Source organism: Tursiops truncatus, unplaced genomic scaffold (genome assembly GCF_011762595.2).
Source record: "Tursiops truncatus isolate mTurTru1 unplaced genomic scaffold, mTurTru1.mat.Y mat_scaffold_109_arrow_ctg1, whole genome shotgun sequence".
NCBI lineage: Eukaryota > Metazoa > Chordata > Mammalia > Artiodactyla > Delphinidae > Tursiops > Tursiops truncatus.
In genome coordinates, this window is record NW_022983149.1 from 1 (window position 1) to 17,782 (window position 17,782).

Genomic DNA, 17,782 nt, shown 5'->3' on the forward strand with positions numbered 1-17,782 from the left:
ACCGTCCTGTCTGAGTGAAGAACAGACACCCTCCGGCGACCTACACGCAGAGGTGGGGGCAAATCCAAAGCTGAAACACGGGAGCTGTGAGAACAAAGAAGAGAAAGGGAAATCTCTCCCAGCAGCCTCAGGAACAGCGGATTAAATATCCACAATCCACTTGATGTACCCTGCATCTGTGGAATACCTGAATAGACAACGAATCATCCCAAATTGAGGAGGCGGACTTTGAGAGCAAGATGTATTATTTTTTCTCCTTTTCCTCTTTTTGTGAGTGTGTATCTGTATGCTTCTGTGTGAGATTTTGTCTGTATAGCTTTGCTTTCACCGTTTGTCCTAGAGTTCGATCTCTCCGATTTTTTTTTATTTTTCAAAAAAATATTATTCGTAATAATTATTTTTTATTTTAATAAACTTATTATATTTTATTTTATCCTCCTTCTTTCTTTCTTTCTACATTTTCTCCCTTTCATTCTGACCCATGTGGATGAAAGGCTCTTGGTGCTGCAGCCAGCATCAGGGCTGTGCTTCTGAGGTGGGAGAGCCAACATCAGGATACTGGTCCACAATAGACATCCCAGCTCCACATGATATCAAATGGTGAAAATCTCCCAAAGACCTCTATCTCAACACCAACACCCACCTTCACTCAACGACCAGCAAGCTACAGTGCTGGAGACCCTACGCCAAACAGCTAGCAAGACAGGAACACAACCCCACCCATTAGCAGAGAAGCTGCCTAAAATGATAAAAAAGTCCACAGACACACCAAAACACACCACCAGACGTGGACCTGCCCACCAGAAACACAAAATCCAGCACCATCCACCAGAACACAGGCAATAGTCCCCTCCACCAGGAAACCTACACAACACACTGAACCAACTTTAGCCACTGGGGACAGAAACCAAAAATAATGGGAACTACAAACCTGCAGCCGTCAAGAAGGAGACCCAAACACAGTAAGGTAAGCAAAATGAGAAGACAGAAAAACACACAGCAGAGGAAGGAGCAAGATAAAAACCCACCAGACCTAACAAATGGAGAGGAAATAGGCAGTCTACCTGAAAAAGAATACAGAATAATGATAGCAAAGATGATCCAAAATCTTGGAAATAAAATAGAGAAAATGCAAGAAACATTTAATAAGGACCAAGAAGAACGAAAGATGAAACAAGCAACGAAGAACAACACAATAAATGAAATTAAAAATACTCTAGAAGGGATCAATAGCAGAATAAATGAAGCAGAAGAAAGGATAAGTGACCTGGAAGATAAAATAATGGGAATAACTACTACAGAGCAGAATAAAGATAAAAGATTGAAAAGAACTGAGGACAGTCTCAGAGACTTCTGGGACAACATTAATCGCACCAACATTCAAATTATAGGATTCCAGAAGAAGAGAAAAAGAAGTGACTGAGAAAATATTTGAAGAGATTATAGTTGAAAACTTCCCTAATATGGGAAAGGAAATAGTTAATCAAGTACAGGAAGCACAGAGTCCCATACAAGTTAAACCCATGGAGAAACACACCAAGACACATATTAATCAAACTGTCAAAAATTAAATACAAAGAAAACATATTAAAAGCAGCAAGGGAAAAACAACAAATAACACACAAGGGAATCCCCATAAGGTTAAGAGCTAATCTTTCAGCAGAAACTCTGCAAGCCAGAAGGGACTGGCAGGACATATTTAAAGCAATGAAGGAGAAAAACCTACCAAGATAACTCTACCCAGCAAGGACCTCATTCAGAATTGATGGAGAAATTACAACCTTTACAGACAAGCAAAAGCTGAGAGAGTTCATCACCACCAAACCAGCTTTACAACAACTGCTAAAGGAACTTCTCTAGGCAAGAAACACAACAGAAGGAAAACAGCTACAATAACGAACCCAAAACAATTCAGAAAATGGGAAAAGGAACATACATAATGATAATTACCTTAAATGTAAGTGGACTAAATGCTCCCAGCAAAAGACACAGACTAGCTGATTGGATACAAAAACAAGACCCATATATATGCTGTCTACAAGAGACCCACTTCAGACCTAGAGACACATACAGACTGAAAGTAAGGGGATAGAAAAACATACTCCATGCAAATGGAAACCAAAAGAACGCTGGAGTAGCAATTCTCATATCAGACAAAATAGACTTTAAATAAAGACTATTAGAAGAGACAAAGAAGGACACTACATAATGATCATGGGATCCATCCAAGAAGAAGATATAACAATTGTAAATATTTATGCACTCAACATAGAAGCACCTCAATATATAAGGCAAATACTAACAGCCATGAAAGTGGAAATCGACAGTAACACATCCATAGTCGGGGACTTTAACAACCCACTTTCACGAATGGACAGATGATCCAAAATGAAAATAAATAAGGAAACACAAGCTTTACATGATACATAAAACAAGATGGACTTAATTGATATTTATAGGACATTCCATCCAAAAACCAGAGAATACACATTTTTCTCAAGTGGTCATGGAACATTCTCCGGGAGAGATGATATCATGGGCCACAAATCAAGCCTTGGTAAATTTAAGAAAACTGAAACAGTGTCAAGTATCATTTCCGACCACAACGCTATGAGACTAGATAACAATTACAGGAAAAAATTTGTAAAAAATGCAAACACATTGAGGCTAAACAATATACTACTTAATAACGAAGTGATCACTGAAGAAATCAAAGAGGAAATTTAAAAATACCTAGAAACAAATGACAATGTACACACAACGACCCAAAACGTATGGGATGCAGCAAATGCAGTTCTAAGAGGGACGTTGGTAGCAATACAATGCTCCCTTAAGAAACAGGAAACATCTCAAATAAACAACCTAACCTTGCACCTAAAGCAATTAGAGAAAGAAGAACAAAAAACCCAAAGTTAGCAGAAGGAAAGAAATCATAAAAATCAGATCAGAAATAAATGAAAAAGAAATGAAGGAAACGATAGCTAAGATCAATAAAACTAAAAACTAGTTCATTGAGAAGATAAACAAAATTGATAAACCATTAGCCAGATTCATCAAGAAAAAAATGGAGAAGACTCAAATCAATAGAATTAGAAATGTAAAAGGAGAAGTAACAACTGACACTGCAGAAATACAAAAGATCATGAGAGATTACTACAAGCAACCCTATGCCAATAAAATGGACAACCGGGAAGAAATGGCCAAATTCTTAGAAATGCACAACCAGACAAGACTGAATCAGGAAGAAAGAGAAAATATGAGCAGACCAAACACAAGCACTGAAATTGAAACTGTGATTAAAGATCTTCCAACAAACAAAATCCCAGGACCAGATGGCTTCCCAGGCAAACTGTATCAAACATTTAGAGAAGAGCTAACAGCTATCTTTCTCAAGCTCTTCCAAAATATAGCAAAGGAAGGAACACTCCAAAACTCATTCTATGAGGCCACCATCACCTTGATACCAAAACCAGACAAGGATGTCACAAAGAAAGAAAACTACAGGCCAATATCACTGATGAACATGGATGGAAAAATCCTCCACAAAATACTAGCAAACAGAATCCAACAGCACATTAAAATGATCCTACACCCTGATCAAGTGGGGTTTCTTCCAGGAATGCAAGGCCTCTTCAATTTACCCAAATCAAACAATGTGATACAACATATTAACTAATTGAAGGAGGAAAACCATACGATCATCTCAATAGATGCAGAGAAAGCTTTGGAAAAATTCAACACCCATTTATGATAAAAACCCTGCAGAAAATAGACATAGAGGGAACTTTCCACAACATAATAAAGGCAATATATGACAAACCCACAGCCAACATTGTCCTCAATGGTGAAAAATTGAAAGCATTTTCACTAAGATCAGGAATAAGACAAGGTTGCCCACTCTCACAACTCTTATTCAATAGAGTTTTGGAAGTTTTAGCCACAGCAATCAGAGAAGAAAGTGAAATAAAAGGAATACAAATCAGAAAAGAAAAAGTAAAGCTGTAACTCTTTGCAGATGACATGATACTATACATCGAGAATCCTAAAGATACTACTAGAAACCTTCTAGAGCTAATCAGTGAATTTGGTAATGGAGCAGGATACAAAATTAATGCACAGAAATCTCTGACACTGCTATACACTAATGATGAAAAATCTGGAAGTGAATTCAAGAAAAAACTCCCATTTACCATTTCAACAAAAAGAATAAAATATCTCTAATAAACTTACCTAAGGAGAGAAAAGACCTGTATGCAGAAAATGATAAGACACTGATGAATGAAATTAAAGAGGATACAAATAGATGGAGAGATATACCATATTCTTGGATTGGAAGAATCAATATTTTGAAAATGAATCCTCTACCCAAAGCAATCTACAGATTCAATGCAATCCCTATCAAAATACCACTGGCATTTTTCACAAAACTGGAACAAAAAATTTCACAATTTGTATGGAAACACAAAAGACCCCGGATAGCCAAAGCAGTCTTGAGAACAACAAACGGAGCTGGAAAAAATCAGGCTCACTGTCTTCAGACTACACCTACAAAGCTACAGTAAATCAAGACAGTATGGCACAAAAACAGAAAGATAGATTAATGGAAGAGGATAGAAAGCCCAGAGATAAACCCACGCACATATGGTCACCTTATCTTGATTAAGGAGGCAGGAAGGTACACAGGAGAAAGGACAGCCTCTTCAATAAGTGGTGCTCAGAAAACTGGACAAGGTAAATGTAAAGTATGAGATTAGAGCACTCCCTAACACCAGACACAAAATAAGCTCAAACTGAATAAAAGCCCTAATTTAAGGCAAGAAACTTTCAAACTTCTTAGAGGAAAACATAGGCAAAACTCACTATGACATAAATCACAGCAAGATCCTTTTTGACCCACTTCCTAGACAAATGGAAATAAAACAAAAATAAACGAAAGGGACCTAATGAAACAGCAAAGCTTTTGCCACAGCAAGGGAAACCATGAAAAAGATGAAAATACAACTTCAGAATGGGAGAAAATATTTGCAAATGAAACAATGGAAAAAGGATTAATCTTGAAAATTTATAGAAAGCTCTATAACAAAAAAACAAACAACCCAATCCAAAAATGGGCAGAAGACCTAAATAGACATTTCTCCAAAGAAGATACACACAAACTGCCAACAAACGCACGAAAGAGTGCTCAACATCATTTATCATTAGATAAATGCAAATCAAAACTACAATGAGATATCATCTCACACCAGTCCAGAAAGGCCATCATCAAAAAATCTAGAAACAATAAATTCTGGAGAGGGAGTGGAGAAGAGGGAACACTCTTGCACTGCTGGTGTGGATGTGAATTGGTATGGCCACTAAGAAGAACAGTAAGGAGGTTCCTTAAAAAACTACAAAGAGAACTACCATATGACCCAGCAAATCCCACTACTGGGCTAATACCCTGAGAAAACCATAATGCAAAAAGAGTCATGTATGAAAATGTTCATTGTAGCTCTGTTTACAATAGCCTAGAGACAACCTAAGCGTTCTATCATTGGATGAATGGATAAAGAAGATGTGGGACATATATACAATGGAATATTACTCAGCCTTAAAATAAAACGAAATTGAGCTATTTGTAATGAGGGGTATTGACCTAGAGTCTGTCATACACAGTGAAGTAAATCAGAAAGAGAAAAACAAATACCATATGCTAAAACATATATATGGAACTTAGGGGATAAAATGTCATGAAGAACCTAAGGGTGAGACAAGAATAAAGAAACAGACCTACTAGAGAATGGACTTGAGGATATGGGGAGGGGGAAGGGGAAGGTTCGACAAAGCAAGAGGGACGCATGGACATATATACACTACCAAACATAAGGTAGATATTTACTTGGAAGCAGCCGCATAGCATAGGGAGATCAGCTCAGTGCTTTGTGACTACCTGGAGGGGTGTGATAGGGAGGGTGCGAGGGAGGGAGATGCAGGAGGGAGGAAATATGGGAACATATGTATATGTATAATTGATTCACTTTGTTATAAAGCCAAACTAACACACCATTGTAAAGCATTTATACTTCAATAAAGATGTAAAAAATAAATTAATTTTGAAAAAGCAGCAAGGGATAAACAACAAATAACACACAAGGGAATCCTCATAAGTTTAACAACTGATGTTTCAGCACAAACTCTTCAAGTCAGACAGGACTGGCAAGATATATTTAAAGTGATGAAGGAGAAAAACCTACAACTAAGATTATTCTACCCAGCAAGGATCTGATTCAGATTTGATGGAGAAATTAAAGCCTTACGGACAAACAAAAGTTGAGAGAGTCAGCACCACCAAACCAGCTTTATGACAAATGCTAAAGGATCTTCTCTAGGCAAGAAACACAAGAGAAGGAAAAGACCTACAATAACAAAGCCAAGACAAATAAGAAAATGGGAATAGGAACATACATGTTGAAAATTACCTTAAATGTAAATGGATTAAATGCTCCCACCAAAAGATACAGACTGGCTGAATGGATACAAAACAAGACCCATATATATGCTGTCTACAAGAGACCCACTTCAGACCTAGAGACACATACAGACTCAAAGTGAGGGGATTGAAAAAGATATTCCATGCAAATGTAAACCAAAGAGACCTGGGGTAGCAATTCTCATATTGGACAAAATAGACTTTAAAATAAAGACTATTAGAAGAGACAAATAAGGACACTACATAGTGATCAAGAGATCAATCCAAGAAGAAGATATAAAATTGTAAATATTTATGCACCCAACACAGAAGTACCCTCAAAACATAAGGTAAAAACTAACAGCCATAAAAGGGAAGTCAACAGTAACACATTCATAGTAGGGGAATTTAACACCCCACTTTCACGAATGGACAGATCATCCAAAATGAAAATAAATAAGGAAACACAAGCTTTAAATGGTACATTAAAAAGATGTACTTAATTGATATTTATAGGACATTCAATCCAAAAACTACAGAATACACATTTTTTCTCAAGTGCTCATGGAAGATTCTCCAGGATAGATCATATCTCGGGTCACAAATCAAGCCTTGGTAAATTTAAGAAAATTGAAATTGTATCCAGTCTCTTTTCCAACCCACAATGCTATGAGACTAGATATCAAGTACAGGAAAAGATCTGTAAAAAATACAAACACATGGAGGCTAAACAATACACTATTTAATAATGAGGTGATCACAGAGGAAAACAAAAAATACCTAGAAATAAATGACAATGCAGACACGACGACCCGGAACCTATGGGATGCAGCAATAGCAGTTCTAAGAGGGAAATTTATAGCAATGCAATCCTACCTTAAGAAACAGGAAACATCTTGAATAAACAACCTAACCTTTGCACCTACAGCAATTAGAGAAATAAGAATAAAATAACCCACACATTAGCAGAAGGAAAGAAATCATAAAATCAGATCGGAAATAAATGAAAAATAAATGAAGGAAATGATAGCAAAGAGCAATTTAAAAGCTGGTTCTTTGAGAAGATAAACGAAATAGATAAACCATTAATCAGACTCATCAAGAAAAAAATGGAGAAGACTCAAAACAATAGAATTAGAAATGAAAAAGGAGAAGTAACAAATGACACTGCAGAAATAAAAAAGATCATGAGAGATTACTACAAGCAACCTTATGCCAATAAAAAGGACAATCTGGAAGAAATGGACAAATTCTTAGAAATGAACAACCTGCCAAGACTGAATCAAGACGAAATAGAAAATATGAACAGATCAATCACAAGCACTGAAATTGAAACTGTGATTTAAAATCTTCCAGCAAACAAAAGCCCAGGACCAGATGGCTTCACAGGTGAATTCTATCAAATATTTAGAGAAGATCTAACACCTATCCTTCTCAAAGTCTTCCAAAATATAGCAGACGGAGGAACACTCCCTATCATTCTATGAGGCCACCATCACCCTGATACCAAAAACAGACAAGGATGTCACAAAGAAAGAAAACTACAGGCCAATCTCACTGATGAACATAGATGCAAAAATCCTCAACAAAATACTAGCAAACAGAATCCAACAGCACATTAAAAGGATCCTACACCATGATCAAGTGGGGTTTATTCCAGGAATGCAAGGATTCTTCAATATACGCAAATCAATCAACGTGATACACCATATTAAAAAACCTAAGGATGAAAACCATATGATCATCTCAATAGATGCTGAGAAAGCTTTCAAGAAAATTCAACACCCATTTATGATAAAGACCCTGCAGAAAGTAGGCATAGAGGGAAACTTCCACAACATAATAAAGGCCATATATGAGAAACCCACAGCCAACATCATCCTCAATGGTGAAAAACTGAAAGCATTTCCACTAAGATCAGGAACAAGACAAGGTTGCCCACTCTCACCATCTTATTCAACATAGTTCTGGAAGTTTTAGCCATAGCAATCAGAGAAGAAAAGGAAATAAAAGGAATCCAAATCGGAAAAGAAGAAGTAAAGCTGTCACTGTTTGCAGATGACATGGTACTCTACATAGAGAATCCTAAAGATGCTACCAGAAAACTACTAGAGCTAATCAATGAATTTGGTAAAGTAGCAGGATACAAAATTAATGCACAGAAATCCCCGGCATTCCTATATACTAATGATGAAAAATCTGAAAGTGAATTCAAGAAAACACTCTCATTTACCATTGCAACAAAAAGAATAAAATACCTAGGAGTAAACCTACCTAAGGAGACAAAAGACGTGTATGCAGAAAATTATAAGACACTGATGAAAGAAATTAAAGATGATACAAATAGATGGAGAAATATACCATGTTTCTTGGATTGGAACGATCAACATTGTGTAAATGACTCTACTACCCAAAGCAATCTACAGATTCAATGCAATCTCTATCAAACTACCACTGGCATTTTTCACAGAACTGGAACAAAAAAATTTCACAATTTGTATGGAAACACAAAACACCCCGAATAGCCAAAGCAATCATGAGAATGAAAAATGGAGCTGGAGGAATCAGGCTCCCTGGCTTCAGACTATACTACAAAGCTACAGTAATCAAGACAGTATGGTACTCGCACAAAAACAGGAATATAGATCAATGGAACAGGACAGAAAGCTCAGAGATAAACCCATGCACATATGGTCATCTTATCTTTGATAAAGGAGGCAGGAATGCACAGTGGAGAAAGGACAGCCTCTTCAGTGAGTGGTGCTGGAAGAACTGGACAGGTACATATAAAAGTATGAAATTAGATTACTCTCTAACACCATACACAAAAATAAGCTCAAAATGGATCAAAGACCTAAATGTAAGGCCAGAAACTATCAAACTCTTAGAGGAAAACATAGGCAGAACACTCTATGACATAATTCATAGCAAGATCCTTCTTGACCCACATCCTAGACAAATGGCAATAAAAACAAAAATAAAGCAATGAGACCTAATGAAACTTCAAAGCTTTTTCACAGCAAAGGAAATCATAAACAAGACCAAAAGGGCTTCCCTGGTGGCACAGTTGTTGAGAGTCCGCCTTCCTATGCAGGGGACACAGGTTTGTGCCCCAGTCCATGAAGATCCCACATATCGTGGAGCGGCTGGGCCCGTGAGCCATGGCCGCTGAGCCTGTGCATCCAGAGGCTGTGCTCTGCAACGAGAGAGGCCACAACAGTGAGAGGGTCGCGTACCGAAAAAAAAAATACAAGACCAAAAGACAACCCTCAGAATGGTAGAAAATATTTGCAAATGAAGCACCTGACAAAGGATTAATCTCCAAAATGTACAAGCAGCTCGTGCAGCTCATTAGCAAAAAACAAATAATCCACTCCAAAAAGGGCGCAAGACCTAAATAGAAATTTTTCTAAAGAAGATATACAGGCTGCCAACAAACACATGTAAGAATGCTCAATATCCTTAGGAATTAGAGAAATGCCAATCAAACTAGAACGAGATATCATCTCACACTGGTCAGAATGGCCATCATCAAAAAAATCTAGAAACAATAAATGCCTGAGAGGGCGTGGAGAAAAGGGGACAGTCTTGCACTGCTGGTGGGAATATGAATTGGTACAGCCACTATGGAGAACAGTATGGAGGTTCCTTAAAAAACTACAAATAGAACTACCGTATGACCCAGCAATCCCACTACTGGGCATATACCCTGAGAAAACCATAATTCTAAAAGAGTAATGTACCAAAATGTTCATTGCAGCTCTATTTACAATAGCCAGGAAATGGAAGCAACCTAAGTGTCCATCATCGGATGAATGGATAAAGAAGATGTGGCACATATTTACAATGGAATATTACACAGCCATAAAAAGAAATGAAATTGAGCTATTTGTATTGAGGTGGATAGACCCAAGAGTCTGCCATACACAGTGAAGTAAGTCAGAAAGAGAAAGACAAATACCGTATGCTAACACATATATATGGAATTTAAGGAAAAAAATGTCATGAATAACCTAGGGGTAAGAAAGGAATAAGGACACAGACCTACTAGAAAACGGACTTGAGGATATAGGGAGGGGGAAGGGTGAGCTGTGACAAAGCGGGGAGAGAGGCATGGACATATATACACTACCAAACGTAAGGTAGATAGCTAGTGGGAAGCAACCACATAGCACAGGGAGATCAGCTCGGTGCTTTGCGACCGCCTGGTGGGGTGGGTTAAGGAGGGTGGGAGGGAGGGAGACGCAAGAAGGAAGAGATATGGGAACATATGTGTATGTATAACTGATTCACTTTGTTATAAAGCAGAAACTAACACACCATTGTGAAACATTTTATACCGCAATAAATATGTAAAAAAAAAAGAAAATGTGGCACATGTATACAATGGAATATTAGCCATACAAAGAAACAAAATTGATCTATTTGTCGTGAGGTGGATGGACCTAGAGTCTGTCATACAGAGTGAAGTAAGTGAGAAGAGAAAGACAAATACCGTATGCTAACACATGTATATGGAATTTAAGAAAAAATGTCATGAAGAACCTAGCAGTAAGACAGGAATAAAGACACAGACTACTAGAAAATGGACTTGTGGATATGGGGAGGGGGAAGGGTAAGCTGTGACAACGCGAGAGAGTGGCATTGACATATACACACTATCAAACGTAAAATAGATAGCTAGTGGGAAGCAGCCATATAGCACAGGGAGATCGGCTTGGTGCTTTGTGACCACCTAGAGGGGTGGGATAGGGAGGGTCGGAGGGAGGGAGATGCAAGATGGCAGAGATATGGGAACATTTGTATATGTATAACTGATTCACTTTGTTATAAAGCAGAAACTAGCACACCATTGTAAAGCAACTATACTCCAATAAAGATGTAAAAAAATAAAGTCATGAAGAACCTAGGGGTAAGATGGGAATAAAGACACGGATCTACTACAGAATGGACTAGAGGAAATGGGGAGTGGGAAGGGTAAGCTTTGACAAAGTGAGAGAGTGGCATGGACATATATACACTGCCATACTTAAAATAGATAGGTAGTTGGAAACAGCCCTATAGCACCGGGAGTTCAGCTCGGTGCTTTGTGACCACCGAGAGGGTTGGGATAGGGAGGGTGGGAGGGAGGGAGACACAAGAGGGAAGAGATATGGGAACATATGTATATGTGTAACTGATTCACTTTGTTATAAAGCAGAAACTAACACACCATTGTAAAGCAATTATACCCCAATAAAGATGTTAAGGAAAAAAATGATGTAAAAAAAAAATAACACCATAATGAGATATTACGTCACACCCACTACCATAGCTGTAATGAAAACAAAAATGTTTGAATCTCTTCTAATATAAGTCTTTCTCCATAGATTTATGATCTCACAGTGTTGAGACACTAATTTCTTGTTATAACTGTAATAATTGTTTTCATTATAAGTTTGCATCTAGATTATTCTGTTCAAAAGAACAGATTAATCATTCATATGCAAGCATCATTTTATAAGTATTTTTTTAAAAAACTAAACATGTTAAAAATTTTTTTTAATAAAATAAATAAAAAAAAACTAAACGTGAAGGTGGGAAGGAATGGTTAAACTGTGAAAATATCCTTGTGCTGATTTTAGTGAAGCCACTATAAATCATGTTTCAGACACTATCTCATAACCTGATTAAACACTTATTCTATATGGAAAAGGGCATGCCATGAAAATGCATATGCAAAATTATCCCAGCTTTGTAAGAGCGTATTAGCAAGGCAATGGAAAGTGTTAATATTTGACTATGAGCCTTGTGGAATGGGAGGTGGGTTTATAGTTGATTATTTTCTTCTTCATGTCAATTTGCTAAACTGTACACCGTGCCCACATTGCCCATACAATTCCTGTGCAATCAGTGAAAAAGAAAAAAAAAATTATCCTCAACAAGTCCGGGAGTACAAGTCAGTAAAAATTACCGAGAGATTGGGTCAAGATGGCAGACTGAGCACTAGTGCATTTCTCTCCTACCTCAAATTCCCTTAAATGACAGAAAAGACAGTTTTTCTGTATATAAAGAATAACTCCAGAATTACAAGGGGAAAGGAAAGGGCAAATTCCTGGAGGATGAAAAGCAGATGGATCAGGGGTACTGAGGTAAGGATAAGGGTGGGGGTGGGGAGACTGGGGGCCCAGAACTGAAGAGGGGGCGCAAGGCGATTGGGGAGGGGATTTGTTGGCCAGGCGGCTCCAGATTTTGGGAAAGGGGCGGGGCAAGGAACCAAAGAGCGCCTCCCAGGCCCAGGACAGGGGCGGACAAGAGAGTCGGCGGGCGAGGTGCGGGGGGGGGGGGGGGGGGGCCGGTGGGCGGGTGATTTGCTGGGCAGGAAGGGGAGGCCTCTCTCCTGGCCGGAAGCTGTGCTATACGGAAAAGAGGGAGGAGACTGCGGCGACTGCAGCGGCTGGTGGGAACCTGATGTGGCAGAGGGGCTGCTGCTGCCAACAGGGAGCGGAGGGCCCGCGAGCCGAGTGCTGGAGACACTACCGCCATCCTGTTTGCCTGTCCAGCAGCCCACTTGACACGCTCTTCTCCTAAGGATCCTTCCTTTCAGCTCTTGCAAGCACCTGGCTCGTCGTCTGCTGGTCCTCCTTTGACACAGGCTCACCGCGGAGGCAGCAGCGAGGTGCCCGATTTGGGCACGCGAGGCCCGCTATCCCCGGCCTGGGGGAATCTGTGTCCCCTGGCCTGGACAGTGTTGGACGCAGGGCGGGAGGAATAGGGGGGGTGCCCCCTATTTCTTTGACTGTAACCGCAACTCCTTCACGCTACCATAGCCTGAACTAGCTGGGGAGGAAGGTTACTGCAGGCACGCAGCCAGAATGCCTTGATTTCCAGCCTTTCCGCATAGCTTTCGGGAAAAACTTAGGCATGGGTGCACAGAATGCACTAATTAGGAGAAAAAGTTCATCGTGTCATGCATTGAATTTATTTTTTCTTGATTTCCTTTCTTGGTCCTCCTTGCTACTGTGCTCCGCGCAGGCATGAAGACCCCGCTCGGAAAAGCAGCTGCAGGGCAGCGGTCCATGACAGGCGCAGGACATGCCAGTGTGTCTGTGACCGTGATGAAGAGAAAGGCTGCACACAAGAAGCATAGGAGCAGACCCACCTCCCAGCATCGGAGGAACATCGTAGGCTGCAGAATTCGGCACGGATGGAAAGATGGAGATGAACCTCTAACACAGTGGAAGGGAACCGTTCTGGATCAGGTACCTGTAAATCCCTCTCTGTATCTTATCAAATATGATGGATTTGACTGTGTTTATGGATTGGAACTTCATAGAGATGAAAGAGTGTCATCACTTGAAATCCTTCCTAATAGAGTTGCATCATCTAGAATCAGTGATACACACTTGATAGAAATTATGATTGGCAAAGCAGTGGAACATATTTTTGAGACAGAGGAAGGTTCCAAAAATGAATGGAGGGGGATGGTCTTAGCTCAGGCACCTGTCATGAACACATGGTTTTACATTACCTATGAGAAAGATCCTGTATTATATATGTACCAGCTCTTAGATGATTATAAAGATGGTGACCTACACATCCTTCCAGATTCCAATGATTCTCCTCTTGCAGAGAGGGAGCCAGGAGAAGTCATAGACAGCCTAGTAGGCAAACAGGTGGAATATGCCAAGGAGGATGGCTCCAAGAGAACTGGCATGGTCATTCATCAGGTGGAAGCAAAACCCTCTGTGTACTTCATCAAATTTGATGATGATTTCCATATCTATGTCTATGATTTGGTAAAAAACATCTTAGAGGTCATTTTGAAATTTGCCAAATATGTGAGACTGTTTGTAAAATCTGAACACACAAGAAGTCTGGATTGCTTTACAGTTTGTAAGAACCATATTCTCCCCCTTTTTCACACTTTTGCCTGGCAAAAAATTGGAACTTCCACCCTCTCAGACATTTTTTGAAGAAACCTTTTGCCTTTATCTCCAACCGTTTTACCGGTTCCTCCCCACAGAAGAATGATTGACTTAGCTAATTAGTGAGAGGGGTAAAGTCTGACATCCATCGGCCCATATTTTTATCTTGGGTGGTGTTAATAGGCTAAAGGTAGCTGAACACCTCTTGCCTCATTCTTTTGGGCATTTGGACAATCTGCACTCACTGAAGTGTGAAGCTTCCTGAGATATGCAATGTGGCTGGCTGGATAAATTTCTTTGCAATTCAACCCTCCCCTTAGGGCTGGCTGGGTTAGTGTCTTTGCAATTCAACCCCTCCCCTTCAAAAGTCTAATATGGGGAGGAATGGGAAGCTTATTTTGGTCTTCTGTCTAAGTTGCATTTTAAATTCTAACTATAATGAAAGTAAGGCTAATATTTTGTTCCATTTCTGATTCTTGTACCTATTACTAAACTTGGTTTGGAAATCAAGAGGGTAATTATTTTGCACTTTAGTACATAAGCATAGGCTGAGAAACCTTACAAAATTGTTAAGAGGGCAAGCATTTGGGAACCAAACCGCAAGTGGAGAAATCGCGGTTGGTCATTAATGGCATTAGGATTTCTGTTGTCTACAATAGCTCTGGCTGGTACCTGCAGACAAGGAGTGGGTTTTTACAGACAAAGGCTGTGCAGGCAGACTTTAGCACAATTGGGCTTTGCCAGCCCAATAGAGCATTAGGCCGGGCTGTAGCTCTAGTCCTCAGTCACAGGATAAAGGCCAGGTTTGGCAAGGGTTGGCAGATCTGTCTAGGACCTCAATATAAAGGAGCAAAAATCTGGAATCAGGCTGAGATACAGATTTCTTTCCTATACCAAGAAGGACGCTTTGAAAAATTTTAAATTAGGTTTTCATTTGATTCTTAGAAGACTTCTGAGTCCCAGCATATGAGGTGGGCAATGCACTTGCTAGAACTAAGAAAAGCTGAAAATAGGCTTTGCTTCCTTGTAGGAACTGGTGAGCTCATTTATTCTGGTGTCCTAATAGGACTGAGGAACACAGAGATTAGAATCAGTGCTAGATGATCAATAGACTTAATGATTTTCTAAGTGCTTAATGATGTTTTTAATGCTGTCATTTGTAGATAGAAATCTAATAGATATTTGTTAGTGTTTTGTTTTTCAACTTTATCCTGTTTCTTGGCTGGACCTAAGAAACTCATGTGCAGATAAGGATGAGCCCTACTTCAGCAGAAAAATAAGTAATGGAGTGGGCCTTGTACCTTCCATTATTGAAGGCATTAGTGAAGGTTAACTTTGGAAAGTTAACTAGGAAAGAAAATGTTGAAAAATAAGCAGGGTTTTGGAGAGAAGCACCCGGCCAAAGCCAATGCATTCTCATTGGGTTTCTGATAGAAGCTCCATTAGCAATAACAGACAGGCCATGGACTTCTGCATATTTGGGGCTGGGACTCATGCCAGTACAATCAACCACTTGGGAAATATCTTCCAAATTAGTTTAAGTTCACAGGTCATGGAGTCCAGACTACTGGCACAGACAGACTGGCATCCTGCTGAGGATGAAACCAAGAAAGTGTTCTCTTCTCCCATGTTTTCTCTGTCTATGTTTCTTCCTTTTGATGCCACTAAGTCTCTGCTCAGATATTTGATTGACAACAGCAATGTGGGTCTGTATTACCCTATTTACTAAGTCCTGGGGACATAAATTTGCTTGAGATATCTGTTTTAGAGGCTGAGGATTAGTGTGCTTGCTAAGTTTTTGGATGTGAGGCTGACACTGTGATAATCTTATGTCCTGTTGACCCTGTGGACTCTTAATGTATGACATATATGTATGACATGCAATTGTGGGGTTAGATTAATTCAACTCCTGAAGTTCTGAAGGAACTACACCAAATCAAGAGGAAGACAGCCCAGGCTACAGCTGATGAAGGAACCCCATATCTGTCCAGACATCTTTGTGAGATCTGTATGGCTGACATCAGAAAAACCAAGAAATTGGGGAAGGCAGAATTTTGGACTTTAATTCCTTTGGACTTTAAAATAGAAATTTAATTGGGGGCATTCATTTTTCCCTTGGAGTTTAATAGTTGGTGTGATTTTCATACAGTTCAAATTAAGGCATTTTCATTATGTTGTTGATATTGTATTATTTGTAGTATTTTAATGCTACCTTTAGGGCTTATTGTATAATCTTTTAAGCTATGTCAGATAATGTGGCTGGACATAATTATAAATTGGGGATAAAATAGTGAGTGAATTTTCAACCTGGGGTGTAATGTAGCCTTAGAGTTAATTTAATTACTGTTTTAGTTTGACTTATTTCAGAGCCTTCTGGGGCAAAAGCAGAACTGCTTACCAGTCTTACACAAGAGGGAGCAGGACATTCCTAAGATACTGCTGGTCTTCCCCGAAAGGACAGCCAAGCCCTGTTTGTCTTGGGTATTGACAATGTGGACAGAAATGTCCAATGGTATGATAGGATCTATCCTCTGCCTCTCTCCATGTTCCTGGCCAAGAAACAAAAGGACTTGTGCCTCTCAAAAATATTTGGAAGAAAATTTCTACCCATCTCCCAAATGGGAGGAGAAATAACTTGGTGAACTTGAGAAAAGGTTATTATGGATATGCAACTTAGGGCCCTCTTGGCTCTTGAGCTCATTGCTCACAGAAAGATATGGAAAAAACTACAGTCCTTCACTACATGGCTGGGTAAACATCTAATCTGTAGACGTCTCTCACCCTCTGGGGTGGGGGGATCCATTGTCTTTACACTTGGGGTAAAAGTTCATTTCAGGCTTAGGTCCAAAACGTGTTCTCCAGTCCAGACCTATCAGCAATAAAGCTGGTATCTATTTTTATTCTTTAAAAATTTTTAACTTATAAATCATTTTTGGACAAAAACACACACCTCTGGTAAAAATCAAACAGTACAAAAGGATATACAGTATAAAGTAAGTCTCCTTCCTTTTTTCCCACCCCTGACCTCAGCGCCAATTTCCAAAGATAACCACTCTTACCAGTTACTATGTATTTTTCCGGAGATAATCCATGTATTTACAAGTATATTATATATGTGTGTATCAGATTTTTATACAAATTGTGGCATACTATACATGCTGTTATGAATTTTTCTTTTTCATTTAACAATATATTAAAGCTGGTATTTTAATCCCTCTTTGATTACTGTGTATATTTTTTAGTTGGTTCAGAATCTGTAAGGGAAGGAGGTATGATTAATTCGGACTTCCATACCCCAACCTAGTTTAATGAAAACTTACATGTCCCTGAAAACCAACAATTTCTGCCAGGTAAATTTTTCTGACTAGTAGAATGTGAAATGTATGTAAACATGATCGATTTTGTGGAAGGAATTCCTTGAGGCCAG

General features: G+C 39.2%; 1 protein-coding gene across 1 annotated transcript; it reads left to right on the forward strand.

Annotated features, from left to right (window-relative positions):
* The first annotated feature begins 12,855 nt into the window (after nt 1-12,855).
* Nucleotides 12,856-17,577, forward strand: LOC101332769 (spindlin-3). The gene is made up of 2 exons (XM_019918790.3): nt 12,856-13,106; nt 13,463-17,577. The coding sequence occupies exon 2, from the start codon at nt 13,465-13,467 to the stop codon at nt 14,401-14,403; it is 939 nt and encodes a 312-aa protein (XP_019774349.2). The 5' UTR covers nt 12,856-13,106; nt 13,463-13,464; the 3' UTR covers nt 14,404-17,577.
* Nucleotides 17,578-17,782: the final 205 nt, after the last annotated feature.

What these genes read in the sequence shown, in the direction of transcription:
- LOC101332769 (XM_019918790.3), top strand. Translation starts at nt 13,465, where the DNA reads ATGAAGACCCCGCTCGGAAAAGCAGCTGCAGGGCAGCGGTCCATGACA.